Genomic DNA, 17,977 nt, shown 5'->3' on the forward strand with positions numbered 1-17,977 from the left:
GTTCAGTTCAGTCGCTCAGTCGTGTTTGACTCTTCACAACCCCATGGACTGCAGCATGCCAGGCTTCCCTGTCCCTCACCAACTCCCGGAGCTTGCTCAAACTCAGGTCCATTGAATCGGTGATGCCATCCAACCATCTCATCCTCTGTCAACCTGTTCTCCTCCTGCCTTCAATCTTTCCCAGCATCAAGGTCTTTTCTAATGAGTCAGTTCTTCGCATCAGGTGGCCAAAGTATTAGAGTTTCAGCTTCAGCATCAGTCCTTCCAATGAACACCCGTGACTGATCTCCTTTAGGATGGACGCGTTGGATTTCCTTGCAGTCCAAGGGACTCTCAAGGGTCTTCTCCAACACCACAGTTCAAAAGCATCCATTCTTCCATGCTCAGCTTTCTTTATGGTCCAACTCTCACATCCATACATGACTACTGGAAAAAACATAGCTAATACTGATCTTATCATTATGTAGGTAAAATACCAGCTCATATCTTATCACTCTATTCTGTATTTTTTGGTCAGGCCAGTATTGTCCTAGTGAAACAATTCCTCCCCCACCAAAAGCCCTGAGTTGCAGCATTTGCTGATTTCCATGGTGTAAATACTTTCGGGATATCCAGTTTCAAGCTTCCAAGCGACTGCTCCATAGTCGCTGAGCACAGAGTTGGGAAGAGATGCGCACAGTTGCTCAAGTCAGTGCAAGCTGGCTCCATAGCACCACTGGGTCAGAGGGAAGCATGTGATGCGACAGTACAAGATAGGATGATTTAAAGTGAAATTTACAAGCATATAGAATAGAGGGAAAATAGTTTGTCCTGGGAATGACCAACAGAATTCATCCAGAAAGTGATTACTTGAGCAGCATGTTTCACTGCCGTTTTTCCGTCCTTGCTCTGTACTCTGTAGTCATACTGAGGGCAGAAATCTTTTCCTAGCTGCTTGTGCTCAATTGGCAGTGGGGTACGGAGGTGCAGGGTTGAGTGGTGGGTCTCCCTAATGACTTCTGAACATCAGATTGTTTCTTTAACCAGTAGTTTAAAGATTTGGTCTTGGACATAGTGCCCACGTTTGTAAAAATGTCTCCCTTCTTCCCTTCCCTTCTCCCTTCCCTTCCCTTCTCCCTCCCTCCCTGTCTGCTTTATTCCCTTCCCTATGACCTCACAAGTATTTTCTATCATCTCTTTTGTAATCCTAACAACCCCCAAGAGATCATCAGAACAGGTAATACTACTCCTGTTCTGCAAAAATGGTAGAGACATTAGAAAACTGCTATACTTCATAAATTTCTATCATGTTATTAATGTCATCAGTAATACATAATTTTGTTATTTGGAAACCTTCATTGTTACTCAAACACCCCCACTTCTGTAGTATTTTTTGAGTCGAGAGGGTCATTTCAACCTCTGGCCACCTTTCCGTTGTTGTCACACAGTTAATTTTCTTCTCTCCCTCATGGTTGTTGGAAATTGTATCACACTGTATCTAGGAAATTGCATTACAGTGCTATAAATACATTTCTGAGAACTTTTAATTAAGTGATGATACCTAGAACTTTCTCATTATAGTTAAATCCCTAGAGATGATAAAACAGAATCCTCTTGAGAAGCTGTTTTGTTTCCAGTGGCCCAGCACTGGAACAAACATAATTCTGTTACAAACCATCTCTGAACTATTAGAGTGACACCAGTGAAGGAGTGTGTCAATGTAGTGGCTTCAAAAAACCCAGGTCTTCTTACTAAAGACTTCTTCAAAGTTTTCCAAGTGCCTTATGACTCAAACTGAAGAAGAAGCCCATCTGAGCTCACTGACTCGCCATTTACCATGAAGTCCTCTGTGGATGTGCTTGAAATCATCACTTGCATCCTGCTAATCCTTGTGAGCTTTGTCGGAAACCTGTGTTTATTTTATTCTACAAGGAAGTGTATGACTGGGCGTCTAGAGACATCCTTTCTTCTGATTTTCAGTCTTATATTTGTCCACCTCATTAAGAACCTGGTGGTGAATGTCATGAAAATTGTTTATTCTTCTGGTTGCGTGTTGGATGCAGCTGGCTGCAAAGTTCTGCGCTTCACGGCAGCCCTGACGACATCCCTGGCCATCTGGTTCATGTTACACTTTGCATTGTTCTACCACCAGAAGCTGTACCAGACTGTCCACCCCTTGAGTGAGCCTCCAAACCCGGACCATCAGAAGCATTCCTTAAAGGTGGTTTCTGCACTTTGGGTGACAGGCGTGGCAGTATACCTCCCAGTTTTACTCTATACTAGAAAATCAGAATACCTGAATGCAGGAAATGATACAGACCCCTTGTCAACAAACAGGATTCACATGGATTGCCTAACTGACTTTGGAAACAAGCAAGTAGAGTTTTACTATGAGGAAGTGTTTTTGGTTCTGATTGATATTCTTCCTTTAGCCACCTTAGTCTTTGTCTGTTTCTGGATGTCTTTTCTGCTTTCAGAGAGAAAGAAGATGACATATGGTGACATCTGGATTGGAGACGATGATTCAGAAATTGAAATCCTTAGAGGGGCCAAGTTTAGTATTTTATTAATGTGGCTGATCACTCCACTTTGGATTTCTCATTTTATCTTAGTCTATTTCTTGAAAGGCTTGGCAGCCTGTGTCTTTTTTCCAGCTCTTCTCACAGCCCTCTCTTCAGGCTTCTCTGCGCTCAGTCCTTTCCTGCTTATGCTGGTGAATTACAGAATGAAGTTGGTGTCCTTCTGTGATGCCAAAGAGAAAAAACGCACACCACCGCCTGCAAATGTTATTCTCTCTCCATATGCTTAATGGCAAAAAAAAACTCTGCTTTAACTTTGGGGAGTCAGACCAAACTTCCACAACCCTCATCAACAGATAATTTCTGAAAGAAGGACTAAAAGACTGACTTTTCCTCCAAAAAAGACTTCTGAGGGAAACAGTGCAAGAAGAAGATATTTGAACCTCAAGTTATTATAAGTTGAAGAAAAATAGTCATCTCAACACTGGTGATTTCAGACAGTACCACAGTTTTTAGTGTAGGACCCAACAATGATCATAGTCTGGAAGTGAACTCAACAGTGTATTAAGTATTTACTCTGTGTAAGATACTATGTTAAAAAGCAGCGTATTGTAAAAACTGAGGATTACACTGCGTAGCTGAATTCCTTTAAAGGTACTTAACAGTAATCTTGTGTTTTCATCTTGTGTTTTTTCTTGACATGCTATGACATATATTGGAAGTGCATTAGTTTAGTATACAGTGTTCATTTTTGCACTTTTAATCACGATACCTCACCTAAACTAGAAGCAGATTCTTTTCATTTGCCTTCCTCTAATTATCTTTAGTAAATTTGGCTTGAGAAAACCATTGGATGAAACAATCAGTGCTTGGTAAATCATATTCTTTCTGTATGTACAGATGTGCAAATATTTGGCTACTACAGACATTTAACCCACTCTTCCTTCTTAATCACCTTAACATGCAACTTTACTCCTCTTCAGAAAAAAAAGAGATATTTATTTTAATAGACTTTATTTCCTCTTTTGATTATTAAGTTGGTACATTTTAATTGGAAGAATTGACAAGTATCCATAATAATCTATTTTTCTGAACTTGGATTTAATAAAAATAAGCACATTATAATTTAAAATACATGACCAGGATTTTATTTTTTACACTTAGCCAGTGTAGCCATTTGGACTGCTTCAGATTCAATAAATAATAATTTTATATATCTTATGATACATATATGTTGTATAAGCATTGAATTTTAAGTTAATTTTTACCCGATCCTTGCATTTCCTTTTCCTTCTTTATGAATAGACTTAACTTTATGAATAAGCATGGCTGCATATGGTTCTAGTGACTGGATGCCCCTAAGTTGGGGTTCTTGCTCTGAAAAGGTTCCTTCTGAAGTTTTAAACCTGGATCTCATTAACAGGAGAAACGTAGAACATCTTTGTTGCCATGAAGTGCTATGGAGAAAGGAATTTGTAAAGTAACCAAGGCCCATATTTTGTAGGGTTCGGTAGGCCGATGTCTTGTCCCTTGCATAGCACTGAGAATTAAAATACACACACACACAGACTGAAGACCTTCTGAGGTTTCTGGGTGGTCTTCATGGGAAATGCTTAGTTGAGTCCACTGAGGAAGTTTAATCAGAAGGGCACTATGCATGGATCCTATATAATGAAGTTAACATCTGTGGAGATGGGGGATGTGGGGAAGAGGTCACCATCTTTTAATTAAGTGCAGATGTAGCTGGGGCTGGGACCAGCCATTGATCTTAGGTAGTAGCTCTCAAATGTGGTTCTGGGACCAACAGTATCGGTATCATCTGGGAACTTGTTAGACATGTAAATTCTCAGGCCCCAGCCCAGAGCTACAGTTTGGGCAATTGGACCCAGCAACTTGTTTTTAATAAGCCTTCTGGTTGATTCTCACGCAGGCTGAACTTTTTGAGAACCACTGGCCTAGAGTTACTCAGAAGTTTAATCCTCACAATGAGAAGTGTGAGAAGGAAGCCAAGATGACGGACACCTGATGTAGTCTTTAGTGCTCCTGTACACATTGCTGTTATGTCTATTGCTCTCTAAAACGGGAATCAGGATTGTCATCTGTGTTGCATACATTCTCAATAACAATTGCCAAACAAATCCACTGTAAAAATCAAGCAATCTTTGCAGAATCAAGAGGAAAGCATGACCACTTCAGGTGTGCCAAAAATCTGGAACTTGGATTTGGAGAGTTTCCGGTGCATAACTGAGTAATGGATCTAGTTCCATAGTTTCTTTCCAGGAGTCAGTGTAAGACATGGCTGGCGGACACCCAGGCTGAACTTCCCAGTGCTGGAAATGTTTCCTTTTCCTCCTCAGACATTTTCTTTTGGTTTGGGCCTCATTAGGTCATAGTTTTGTCCTTGCAGAATTGATGTTTTCATGTACAACAGAGAGTAAATCATATTCTCACTGAATGAACCACATTCCAGTTCACTTTTAAAAATTATGTTCACTCTAACTCTCTGACTCTGTTTCGCTCTCCTCCTCTCCCTTAACCTCCACATTTCATCTACATTCTGGTAGGATCAGGATGATAGATGAAATAGGGTAGAAGTTCAACAAAGGTTGTCATGGCGGCACCTTGCAGAGGGCTCAGAGTTGGTCAGGACCATCCTGAGGTCTTGGTTTGGGCCTCACAGAATCTCTGACTTAGGTCATCTGTCCCTTCTTTCAATGCAAGATTCTTGCCTTTCTCCCTCAGAGAATCCCTCCAAACCTCTGAATGAATGGTTTCTTGCTAGGGTGGTTGTGATCTTATCAAGGAGCCCGTTTCATTTATGCCCTTTGCAAACACCATTAGTAAGAAGTATTTACTGAGACTGGAATCCCTGAAACTTCTTAAAGAAGTTTCTTACCCTTGAAGGCAAGTCCTCCACTTACCTGACGGCTTTCTAGGTTCTTAGAGAGAGGAGTGCTTTTCTCTTCTCCCCGTTAGACATTTCTTTAGCCATGCCATGTGAGGCAGAGCTTGCCAGCTACTGGCTGTCATGACTTCCTCACTCTGTCTTGGTATATTCCAGTTTGCCTGTGGCCTTCTTAAGTAGTGGCAGCCAGCACTGAACACAATATATATTCTCTTGTATTTACATATGTTTATATTTTTTCTACATTCTTTTATCTTCTCCTGTGTAGGTACTGTGAGCATGGATTCTTCTCTTCCTCTTCCAAAAAGAATTTTAAATATTAAATTCACTTTAAATCCGCCCCCCACCCCCACACACACACGCACACACACAAATACAAATTTAAAAGCACCATTGTGTTAGGGCTTAAAAATTAAGGTCTTTTCAGGCTCTAAAATTGTGCTATAAGTTAGTTCATTCTCAGTGTCAGATTTTAAAAATAATGAAATACCCCCAAATCATTTTCAAGAATTTTAAACTATAGGCTAGGGCTCAAAACTACAATAAGACCATATTTTAAATCAAATATACTTCATTTTATTTTTTTAAAAAAACTACAAAGAAACACAGCCTATACAGTGGTGTTTTGCTTGCCTTTCCAATAAGACATAAGGAAAGATGGTCATCATCAAATTTTATTTGAAGATGAACTGGAAGTATTAAACCACTGGCTATGGAATATAATGCTTTATAGGCCAGTTCAGGGATACCTGTGGATAGGTATGTTAGGTACACAAAGGTCTATATACTTTCCTTTAAAGATGATCATGCCTACCATTCTCTTTAGACTCTACTGGAGAGAGGAAAGAGCCAGTTCTTGCATACCCAAAGCAGTACAGCTCAGGACTGAGGATGCCTGTGGAATTCTGGCCTACATGGTTCAGAGACACAGTCATGTTTTAGGACAGTCTAAGATGCAAATCACTGCCGGTGGTGACTGCAGCCATGAAATTAAAAGACGCTTACTCCTTGGAAGGAAAGTTATGACCAACCTAGACCGCATATTAAAAAGCAGAGACATTAATTGCCAACAAAGGTCCATCTAGTCAAGGCTATGGTTTTTCCAGTAGTCATGTATGGATGTGAGAGTTGGACTATAAAGAAGGCTGAGCGCTGAAGAATTGATGCTTTTGAACTGTGGTGTTGGAGAAGACTCTTGAGAGTCCCTTGGACTGCAAGGAGATCCAACCAGTCCATCCTAAAGTAAATCAGTCCTGAATATTCACTGGAAGGACTGATGTTGAAGCTGAAAGTCCAGTACTTTGGCCTCCTGATGCAAAGAACTGACTCATTTGAAAAGACCCTGATGCTGGGAAAGATTGAAGGCGGGAGGAGAAGGGGACGACAGAGGATAAGATGGTTGGATGGCATCACTGACTCAATGGACATGAGTTTGAGTAAACTCTGGCAGTTGGTGATGGACAGGCAGGCCTGGTGCGCTGCAGTCCATGGGGTCTCAAAGAGTCAGACACGACTGAGCAACTGAACTGAATTGAACTGGACTGAAGATGCAAATCAGAAGAGCTGTGGGCTTGATCCCAGGAAGTGGTTTGTCTGAGCTTGCTTGGTCCCTATCTATGTAGGAGTACATCACCTCGGCCGAAACATTCCTGAGTTTTACCATCTTTAAAATTGGAAGGGTATGATTGCAAATTGTGATATACACCCTCTCTATCCCTCATGGACTTGTAATAAAGTCAGATAAAATATATTGAAGATTAAAAAAAAAAGATATTGAAGGTGTTTTGAAAAAGTAAAATGTCTGATGCAAGTGAAGTGTTATTGGGTTGGCCAAAAAGTTTGTTCGAGTTTTTCTGTACAGTCTTGCAGCTAACCCCATACTTTACCCCTGCAGTTTGGGTAAGCTGAAATAAGGGAGAAAAAGCGAACTTACCACCAGAAGCCCTGGCTGCATGTGAGGCAGCCACAGCACCTCTCTGAGCCTTGGTTTCCTCTGTTCCATGAAGGAGATTGTAAAGATATTTGTCTCCTATGACTTTGGTGAACTGTGAGTGAGAGAGTATATGTAAGAGCACCCAGACCTACCCCTGGTACAAAGTTTGCCTTCATAAATCTTTGTGGTTGTTCAAACTGGAAATGCAGCTCCCCTTTCTTGGAGCTGGAGCGGGCTCAATACATTACATTAAAACCTCCTGTTTGATAGCAAATACTTGCTTGTGCTTTCTCCAGACATGCCAGAGAATTTGTTACTCCAGCACACACTCTGTTTATACTCTGACTTTGGAAATATTCTCCTGCCCACTGTGCTTATTGACCCACCCCAGCTATCACCCTTCAAGACCCATTTTTTGAAGCAAAAACAGCAGCAAGTGTTAAATCTGTGTTACTCACCTTTCTGGAAATCCTGCTTCAGGATTCTTCTCACCTCCAGCCTCCACCCGTACAGCAGCTCTACCCAGAATGCTTCCTCCTGGCCCATCGACTCACTCACCATTTGTGCACTCACATTCTTCAGCTGTCAGCTTAGACCTCAGCTCTACTGCACACACTTCCCTTATCTACAAGGTCTCAGTTAGGTGACTCAGGCTCCTGTGTAATTTTTAAACACCAAAACCATTTTGTATTGGGGTGTAGCCAATTAACAATGTTGTGGTAGTTTCAGGTGAACAGTGAAGGGACTCAGCCATACGTACACATGTGTCCATTCTCCCCCAAACCCCCTTTTCCATCCAGGCCGGCACGTAACATTTAGCAGAGTTCCCTGTGCTATGCGATAGATCCTTGTTGGTTATCCATTTTAAATATAGCAGTGTGTACACAACCTTCACAAAGTCCTTATCGATCCCTTCCCCGCACCCTCCTGGTAACCCTGAGTTTGTTTTCTAAGTCTGTGAGTCTTTTCTGTTTCGTTTAAGTATGTTCATTTGTATCATTTCTGTTTAGATTCCAGATATAAGGGGTGTCATGTGATATTTCTCCTTCTCTGTCTGACTTACTTGACTCAGTATGACACTCTCTAGTTCTACCTATGTTGCTGCAAATGTCCAGTGCTGTGTATTTATGTGTCCCAGCAAGGACCACAGTATATGGTAATGGCCCTTTTTTCTGCACTGTTCCCCCCCATACTGGCCTGGAGAGTAGTGTTGGTCTAACCTAATGTGTTCTTTCAGGAACATGCCGTAAATGAAGGCAAGGATGAGATCTACACAGCTTGTGCTTCCCTCCCCTTTCTCCCCATGTGTACTTCTTGGCTCTCCTTCAGTTACCTCTTTCCAGTAGAAATTTCTTGCCTCTATCATCTTTCTGCTTCAATACTAGGCATTCAGTGACTGCCATGCCTCTGGCCACTGTTGAATCAAAGGGTGAGAGAAACTGAATCCAACATTTGGAATGAGTTGCCTCCTTGCCAGCCAATCTACTGAGCCAACTGGGGACGACATTTCATATATTCTACTTTTTTCCACCCAAGCCTTCCAGTATGCAGTTTGTGATTTTTTTTGAACCCTTGTTATATGAGGGAAAGAAAGTTCAATATCTACGCCTAGGCTTTTAAACTGAGAATGTATCCCAGTACGAATTTGGCTGTGTGTGTCAGGGTGTAGGCAAGTGCGGTGTTTTCCCAAGTTATTGGTGAATTAAAGACTAAAGAAAGAAGCTGTAATGCAAATCAACCAAGGTTACCTCATCACCAAGTGTACCCTGCTCATTTATTTTGACAAGCCCAACTTAACTTTTAATTACCAGGCCTCCTAGTACACTGGTAAAATGTAGCATTAGTGACTTTGGCATAAGAGGAGAAATCTGTGTAACATGAGCCTTCAGAATGAGTCCATGCTGACTCCTTGTAAAATGGAGTGAGGCAATTCATTTTAAGAAGAATTTCAGTAGAGCAGTTTATGTGATCTGTGACTATAGTCGCAAATCAGCGAGCCTTTTATGAGCCAAGCGCACCAGAATGTGTACATTAAATGAGGGTAGTTCCTCAAAGAAATTTTGTCGGCCACTCTAAGCCATTCATTACCCAACAGATTTTGTAAGTCTTCATTTGGAACTATTTTCAGAGTCAGTTTTCAAATCACTATAAAAAAAAAGAAAAATTGAAAATGTCACTCGAAAGTCCTAATACTGGAGAGGGTAGGCTATTTTTTAAATTGATGCCTACTTTTTATTATTCTGTTGGACTCTTAGTTACTTGGAGCTCTTTCCTAAATTGAGTCTTCCCTTGAAGGAAGCAGTCGGGCCGTCACTGAGGTCGCCCATGAGAAGGTGACATGGCGTTGATAGACCTATTAGGGCCAGAGCCTCTGCTGTACATTTTAATAGGCACTGGAGGGACTTCTGTTCTTGGCAGTTTATCAAAACTCTGTGCAAGTAGGGAAAATCCTACAGATGTGCACAGTTGATGCTCATTACTGTGCTTCTTTAGTCTCTTCCCCTCTAACTGGCATCAGTTTGGAGTTTGGGTAAAGTTTCTCTGGTGCCTTGGACACATCAAGAGAAAGGGTGCTTCATGTCACCAGGAGCTTCTACATGGCACGTGGGTCCCAGCCACCCAGTCCTGTGTCCCCACATCCTAATATTGGTTTTCCTTCCCTCTCTGTAATTTTTCCCACCCAGGGCAGTAGACTTAAGCCATTGGAAAATGTTTCCTTTCCCTTTCTCTGCTTTCCCACTCCTGCCCACTCTGCACCTTCACCTCTCCACCCTGCCCTAAAAGGAAAGCTGAAACACACGACATGCGTGCCTCAGTGCATAACAGGTTAAAACTCGCCCATGTCAGTGGAGAGAGAAGCCCAACTGACCTTGAAATGGAAGGATTTCAACCAGTCCGCAGTATCTGAGGGTAGACAGGTCTTGTAAGAGATGTGCTTGAGGGGAAAGAAGTGGGCAAAAGAGGGGAGAAGGAACCTGGGATTGCAGCTTGTAGGCTCAGGGCTGATGGGGTAAGGGTGCCATGCAAATTTATAAATGACTGGGCTCTGAGATCCCAGAGGGGGTCCAGGGCCAACTATGATGTATAGCAATAAAAATCTCATGTAAAGGCTTTTAGCTGGACTGCCCTTTCTGGGGAGGCTGAAAAATATTTTCCACTGAGGTGTCTGTCGACCCACTCTCGTTGGCCTGGAGCCGCTTGGCCCTCTTGGGTCCAAGCTGCCAGGCTGGCCACGCAGAGGATGGTCTTGGTCTCTTTTCTGGACTTGTCCTTGGCATAACTTCTGCCCTTCCCCCCAGTCACAGTAGTGAAGTGGCATCGTGTAACTGCACAACGTCAGTGACCACAAGGCAAAGACGTCTTCTTCCTCTGGTTGTAAAATGAAGGAAATGTAATCCCCGCCTCCTAACATTTTATTGTGTTGGTGAAGCTTTCCTTTCTTTAATACTAAGAGATGACATGGAGGCTGTGGAAAAGCACATATTGTAACATGCTGGTAGTTTATTTGTGAGAAATTGTGTTTTACTGCTGTTGTGGTATGAGAATTCAAAACAATCGTAGAATACAGTTTCAACCTTAGAATACAAATGAAGGAAATATCATTTGATGGGAGGCACCAATAAGAAAAGCAGGGAGGATGGCACTTAAGGTTTAATCCTGGATTCCTCTGAAGGGTCAAAGGCTGAAATGCCCCCAAGGCCAGGCAGGATGTGTGGATGAGCAGAACTGATGGGGGTTGAGGGGGGAAGCTGAGGAGCACATGTCCCCTAGACAGGGCAGCGGCAGCTCAGCTCTAGCCGATTATTTATTGTGGGGAACACAGACCTGTGCTGCCAGAGCTTCAGATATTTTTTAAGTGAAGCCAGAAATCTAGAGTTTTATGTGAAATCACCAAAGGTCTATAAGCTGGCAACAGAGTCTATTTTTTAGAAACACTGCTGGGGCCAAGCACATCACATCTGTGGGCCAGACTTGGCTCCTGGGCCTCGGGTGTGCCCTCTGTGGCTGTTCATCCCATCAGAGCCCGTGGGGCTGTCAGAACAGGGGGGCTCGCTGGCTTCCGCTGTGGCTGGTGGGATGGTGCCCAAAGAGCACAAGGAGGAAAGCACATCCCCAGCCCAGCTCAGTTTCCTTATTGTGTTGGATTAGTTGCAATGGCTGCTCTAAACCTGACTCTGTTCCCATCACATCCCTAATTCCTCAGAAGGGAGTGCTTGAGGGGCCTGTGTGCTCCGTGGAAGGGCAGATGGGGAAGGAAGAGACGATGTAATGACCACTGGGGCAACTGTGGGCTCACTCTCAGCTGAAAGATGGACTTGATGCTGGGAATGTGACCCGGATTTGGTGAACCACAGGGATTTCTCTACCTTATAAATGAGGATGTAATAATTCCAGAGTGGCCCCTTGAAAGAAAGAAGCATTGACACTCGACAGAAGGAATTGTGTTGAAGATGGCATTAGGTGTGTTAAAGGAGATGGCTACATGTGTGGGTCCATTGGGAAGCAAAGAAGAATACTGTATGCCTTGGACCACTTAATCTGAGGTGGGACCATTCAACCTACTGAGATAAATATGGCCTTCATGTAATGGGCTGGAACTGTTGTAACACTTATGTTCCAGTCTGTTAGAATAAAGAATCTCACTGTCAACCTCCAAGGCCAAATATAAAGATTTTCCCATTGTCATGATTTATATTATCCACTAGATATGTTCCGTTAGAATGTCTATGCTCAAATGCAAATTGTTCTTCACAATGTCAATAACACCTCAAAGGCTCAATGACTGTTAACGTTAGTTAAGATGTGATCATTTGCATTTTGCATTTAGTTTTGTATATTCATGTTTTGAAAGATCCACTTGTTCCCCAGCTTTGACTCATGCTTTTCCACTTCATCTCATGTTTCCACGCCTCTGGTGATACTGTGTTTGTCTGTACCCCATCCTAACACCCAGAATCATCTTTGTGTTCACCAAAGCCTTGGGAATAGAGTCTATAAGAGTCTATAAATCAACAGTTCATTGTGGAGTACAGATTTAGTGAAAAGAAATTGAATTGAAAGAAGATCTGTTAGTTGACAAGCTGGAATCCCAAGTCTGGATTGTCTCAGAATCCACCAGAATGGAAGGGAAAGTTATTTTGAGTAATTTGCAAGTATGAGTGTGCATGTTTTTCTCTGAAAAGCTTTTTGAGGCTTAAAGGAAAAGTGATACATTTTCATACCAAGCAATTTGCTTACAAACCAATTTTTAGATTTCTATAAATAATAAAATTGAATTTAGGCATCAAATACACATTGATTTTCTTTTTATTTTATACCTTCTGTGATTTCAGAAGAATTTTTAATATATATTCTAAATGGATAATCACATTTGTACATGGTAATAGCATCCTAATCCTTTCTTAGATCAACTCTGTGTCCACTATAAATTAAATATATATAAAAATGGTGTATTCATGTGTGAAGGGAAGAAAAGGAAAATTGAGTCCAGTGATGGATTTGAGGTATGGAACGAAGAGTGATTTTCTCTCTTTTGCTGCAACTATGCTATTTTTGTAGATTTTTTTTTTAAAACCTCAAAATGAGAAATCAGTGCCTTCAGAGTCAGAGTTTTCCTTTAAAAACTAGGTATGTTTACAATCTCAATCTTTTACTGATAAGTTCATTCTAATCAGCCTAGATTTATTTTCACTTTCCAATAATGTATTCCTTACTGTTTGGCAAGTTACCCCTTCATTAGAGATCTGAAAGAGGAGAAAATAAATTATTTAAGACTCTCAAGTCTGAGTGTATAAGACAGTTTTTGTAATAAGCAAAACAAGTTACAGGAAATGGAATCTTTTTCAGCATCTCAGAGTTTGCTCTGCAGAAGAGAACTGCCCAGCAAGGCACCGGCAGGAGATTTTTATTTCTATTCCTGACATCTGTAGGTGCCACTGCCACTGCCGATGGTGGTGATGATGAGTGATGGGGAATGAACTGGAGGTGCTATGTCTTCAAGACAGATTTAAAGAGTTGCTGCAGGCTACCCAGAGGCAAGTCCTGCCCAAGGACGCTCTGGCATCTGTGTCAGGTCCGTCTGGCTCTGGCAGGCAGAGCTGTTAGAGGCAGGGGGCGATGCAGTAACTCTGTGGTTTAAATCTGTGTTTAGATCCTTTTTATTGAGGGGTGAACTGGAGGTTGCCTTACAAATTCTGAAATATTCATTACTGTTGGTTAGTTAGTATCTGCCTTTAGTTCAGTTCAGTTCAGTCGCTCAGTCGTGTCCGACTCTTTGTGACCCCAAGAATCACAGCATGCCAGGCCTCCCTGTCCATCACCAACTCCCGAAGTTCACTCAGACTCACGTCCATCGAGTCAGTGATGCCATCCAGCCATCTCATCCTCTGTCATCCCCTTCTCCTCCTGCCCCCAATCCCTCCCAGCATCAGAGTCTTTTCCAAAGAGTCAACTCTTCATATGAGGTGGCCAAAGTACTGGAGTTTCAGCTTCAGCGTCATTCCTTCCAAAGAAATCCCAGGGCTGATCTCCTTCAGAATGGACTGGTTGGATCTCCTTGCAGTCCAAGGGACTCTCAAGAGTCTTCTCCAACACCACAGTTCAAAAGCACCAATTCTTTGGCGCTCAGCCTTCTTCACAATCCAAGTCTCACACCATTACATGACCACTGGAAAAACCATAGCCTTGACTAGACGAACCTTTGTTGGCAAAGTAATGTCTCTGCTTTTGAATATGCTATCTAGGTTGGTCATAACTTTCCTTCCAAGGAGTAAGCATCTTTTAATTTCATGGCTGCAGTCACCATCTACAGTGATTTTAGAGCCCCCAAAAATAAAGTCTGACACTGTTTCCCCATCTATTTCCCATGAAGTGATGGGACCGGATGCCATGATCTTTGTTTTCTGAATGTTGAGCTGTAAGCCAACTTTTTCACTCTCCTCTTTCACTTTGATCAAGAGGCTTTTTAGTTCCTCTTCACTTTCTGCCATAAGGGTGGTGTCATCTGCGTATCTGAGGTTATTGATATTTCTCCCGGCAATCTTGATTCCAGCTTGTGTTTCTCATGGTGTACTCTGCATAGAAGTTAAATAAGCAGGGTGACAATATACAGGCTTGACATACTCCTTTTCCTATTTGGAACCAGTCTGTTGTTCCATGTCCAGTTCTAACTGTTGCTTCCTGACCTGCATATAGATTTCTCAAGAGGTAGGTCAGGTGGTCTGGTATTCCCATCTCTTTCAGAATTTTCCACAGTTTATTGTGATCCACACAGTCAAAGGCTTTGGCATAGTCAATAAAGCAGAAATAGATGTTTTTCTGGAACTCTCTTGCTTTTTCCATGATCCAGTGGATATTGGCAATTTGATCTCTGGTTCCTCTGCCTTTTCTAAAACCAGCTTGAACATCTGGAAGTTCTTGGGTCATGTATTGCTGAAGCCTGGCTTGGAGAATTTTGAGCATTATTTTACTAGTGTGTGAGATGAGTGCAATTGTGCAGTAGTTTGAGCATTCCTTGGCATTGCCTTTCTTTGGGACTGGAATGAAAACTGACCTTTTCCAGTCCTGTGGCCACTGCTGAATTTTCCAAATTTGCTGGCATATTGAGTGTAGCACTTTCACAGCATTATCTTTCAGGATTTGAAATAGCTCAACTGGAATTCCATTACCTCCACTAGCTTTGTTCGTAGTGACGCTTTCTAAGGCCCACTTGACTTCACATTCCAGGAGGTCTGCCTCTAGGTCACTGATCACACCATCGTGATTATCTGGGTCGTTAAGATCTTTTTTGTACAGTTCTTCTGTGTATTCTTGTCACCTCTTCTTAATATCTTCTACTCCCTTAGGTCCACACCATTTCTGTCCTTTATTGAGCCCATCTTTGCATGAAATGTTCCTTTGGTATCTCTGCTTTTCTTGAAGAGATCTCTAGTCTTTCCCATTCTGTTGTTTTCCTCTATTTCTTTGCATTGATCGCTGAGGAAGGTTTTCTTATCTCTTCTTGCTATTCTTTGGAATTCTGCATTCAGATGCTTTTATCTTTCCTTTCTCCTTTGCTTTTCGCTTCTCTTCTTTTCACAGCTATTTGTAAGGCCTCCCCAGACAGCCATTTTGCTTTTTTGCATTTCTTTTCCACGGGGAAGGTCTTGATCCCTGTCTCGTGTACAATGTCATGAACCTCCGTCCATAGTTCATCAGGCACTCTATCTATCAGATCTAGGCCCTTAAATCTATTTCTCACTTCCACTGTATAATCATAAGGGATTTGATTTAGGTCATACCTGAATGGTCTAGTGGTTTTCCCTACTTTCTTCAATTTAAGTCTGAATTTGGTAATAAGGAGTTCATGATCTGAGCCACAGTCAGCTCCTGGTCTTGTTTTTGTGGACTGTATAGAGCTTCTCCATCTTTGGCTGCAAAGAATATAATCAATCTGATTTTGGTGTTGACCATCTGGTGATGTCCATGTGTAGAGTCTTCTCTTGTGTTGTTGGAAGAGGGTGTTTGTTATGATCAGTGCATTTTCTTGGCAAAACTCTATTAGTCTTTGCCCTGCTTCATTCCGTATTCCAAGGCCAAATTTGCCTGTTACTCCAGGTGTTTCTTGACTTCCTACTTTTGCATTCCAGTCCCCTATAATGAAAAGGACATCTTTTTTGGGTGTTAGTTCTAAAAAGTCTTGTAGGTCTTCATAGAACCGTTCAACTTCAGCTTCTTCAGCATTACTGGTTGGGGCATAGACTTGGATTACTGTGATATTGAATGGTTTGCCTTGGAAACGAACAGAGATCATTCTGTCTTTTTTGAGATTGCATCCAAGTACTGCATTTCAGACTCTTTTGTTGACCATGATGGCTACTCCATTTCTTCTGAGGGATTCCTGCCCGCAGTAGTAGATATAATGGTCATCTGAGTTAAATTCACCCATTCCAGTTCATTTTAGTTTGCTGATTCCTAGAATGTCGACATTCACTCTTGCCATCTCTTGCTTGACCACTTCCAATTTGCCTTGATTCTTGGACCTGACATTCCAGTATCTGCCTTGTCCTCGTGTTATTACCATGGAGAGGCTGAATTCATTACTCCATTCCCAGGATCCAAGGATACGCCCACATAAACATTTGAATAGGGTTGTCCTCAGATTTTGAGCTTTGCTCCCCATCCTCAAAGCCCATACATTCCCCCATGGTGTAGTGTTGGATGTGGGCTGGATCTGCGTTAATCACAGGGGAAGAGTCTGACCTGAGTTACTATTCTGGCAAAGGCAAACAGGCACAAATGAAATACAGTGAAGGATGCATGGCTACCCGCTGGGGACCCTCCTGGGGAGCCTGGAGGAGCTGTGCTTACAGAGAGCCAGGCTGAGGACATTGGAAGCAAGCAGGAAAGTGTGCTCAGAGGCAGCCCTTGTACCAGTTAACTTTTCTCATTTTGTTTGTCTAAATAAAATGTTTTCTGGTTATAAAGCAGCTAACCTTTTTGCTTTTCTCTTGTGCTTCATTTTTGTCCAGGACTTTGTAAGTAGCTGACGTTACTCAAAATGTGCAAAGAAGAATAATGGAAGCCCCTGAATACCTTGATTTGGATGAAATTGACTTCAGTGATGACATCTCTGTAAGTATTGCTCCTTGCAAGCAGTGCTTTCAGGAAATTCTGCCTGAATCTATATGGGCTCCTTTCTCTGTTGTAGTCTGTACATTCTAAGCTCTTCCTACCACATTTAGAAATTGACAACAGAAATCCTGCTGCGGCAGACAAAGTGTGGTTTGGGGGCCTTCCTGACCAGGAAGTGAATGAATCCCACTTCATTTTGTGTGAGCTTGGATAATAAAGCATGTAACCTCGCTGGGCTTCCCCTTCCTAATCTGTTTCTTTCTTGTCACAGTTATTCATTGGGTAAATGTAATTAACCCGATTGGTGTAGATGTCCATAATGTACATAATTAGTCCCTTTTATATGCCTGGCTGTGCCACAGCCTGCGTGCACTAACATTCACAAGGACACAGACTAAAGGATGGCCAAGTTATTAGTCTTTGAACAGTATCTTTCAGTCACTGGAGCTTTCAAAACATGGGTTGGACACTTGTTGGGAATATTGAGGAAGAGTCATGTATTGCTAAGGACAGGACAGGCTGACCTCTGAGGCCCTGATTCATCCTGTAATACTGTGGAGTGATGAACTTCTTAGTGTCCTCTGCGCTCATGAACTTCCTGCTGCTTCCAGTCTGACTCTTGGCTGCTGTGAGTGGATGGTCTGCCTGCTTGCTCAGAGCTTCTTGTGACTCACCCTGGGCCACATGGTCTATTCTGCCAGAGGCCGGACAGCAATGTTAGACTCTCACACCCTAGCCCAGTTGGGCTTACTCTCAGAGTATGTGATGAGAAGGTGGCTTTTCTGAACAAGTTAAGTGCCTTTTCTTCTCAGGGCCAACACGGACCTACTTTCTGACCTTACTTTCCATTGATGTCTTGGTTTTTGGTCACCAGTGGCAACTGTCTCAAAAACATAGGCTTTCACATGCCTCTGGCAGCAGTGTTATTCTTCTACTTTACTCCTTCCCTTAAGTGAAATATGCATACTCGATGTAAGAATTGGATTCCTGGGGTGCATTTGATGAATCACCCATTTTATTCAGCCGTGG

At 42.3% G+C, this 17,977-nt stretch overlaps 2 protein-coding genes across 10 annotated transcripts in view; both read left to right on the forward strand.

The window, feature by feature from the left end:
* LOC102397629 (synuclein alpha interacting protein) overlaps window positions 1-17,977 on the forward strand; it is a 165,725-nt gene that overhangs the window by 64,797 nt on the left and 82,951 nt on the right. For 7 of the 9 annotated variants that reach the window (XM_025293007.3, XM_025293005.3, XM_044947803.2 and 4 more), the window contains one exon: window positions 16,846-16,948. In XM_025293007.3, coding sequence (XP_025148792.2) covers window positions 16,892-16,948 — 57 coding nt within the window. In that variant the 5' untranslated portion in view covers window positions 16,846-16,891. Of the gene's footprint in view, window positions 1-16,845; window positions 16,949-17,977 lie in introns of those variants that run through there. The other 2 variants (XM_025293011.3, XM_025293009.3) reach the window with 2 other exon arrangements.
* LOC123335104 (neuropeptide Y receptor type 1-like) lies at window positions 321-5,946 on the forward strand. The gene has a single exon (XM_044947807.2). It carries the CDS (start codon window positions 1,817-1,819, stop codon window positions 2,786-2,788), a length of 972 nt encoding a protein of 323 aa, XP_044803742.2. The 5' UTR covers window positions 321-1,816; the 3' UTR covers window positions 2,789-5,946.

The sequence above is a fragment of the Bubalus bubalis genome, chromosome 9 (assembly GCF_019923935.1).
Source record: "Bubalus bubalis isolate 160015118507 breed Murrah chromosome 9, NDDB_SH_1, whole genome shotgun sequence".
In the NCBI taxonomy this organism is placed as follows: domain Eukaryota; kingdom Metazoa; phylum Chordata; class Mammalia; order Artiodactyla; family Bovidae; genus Bubalus; species Bubalus bubalis.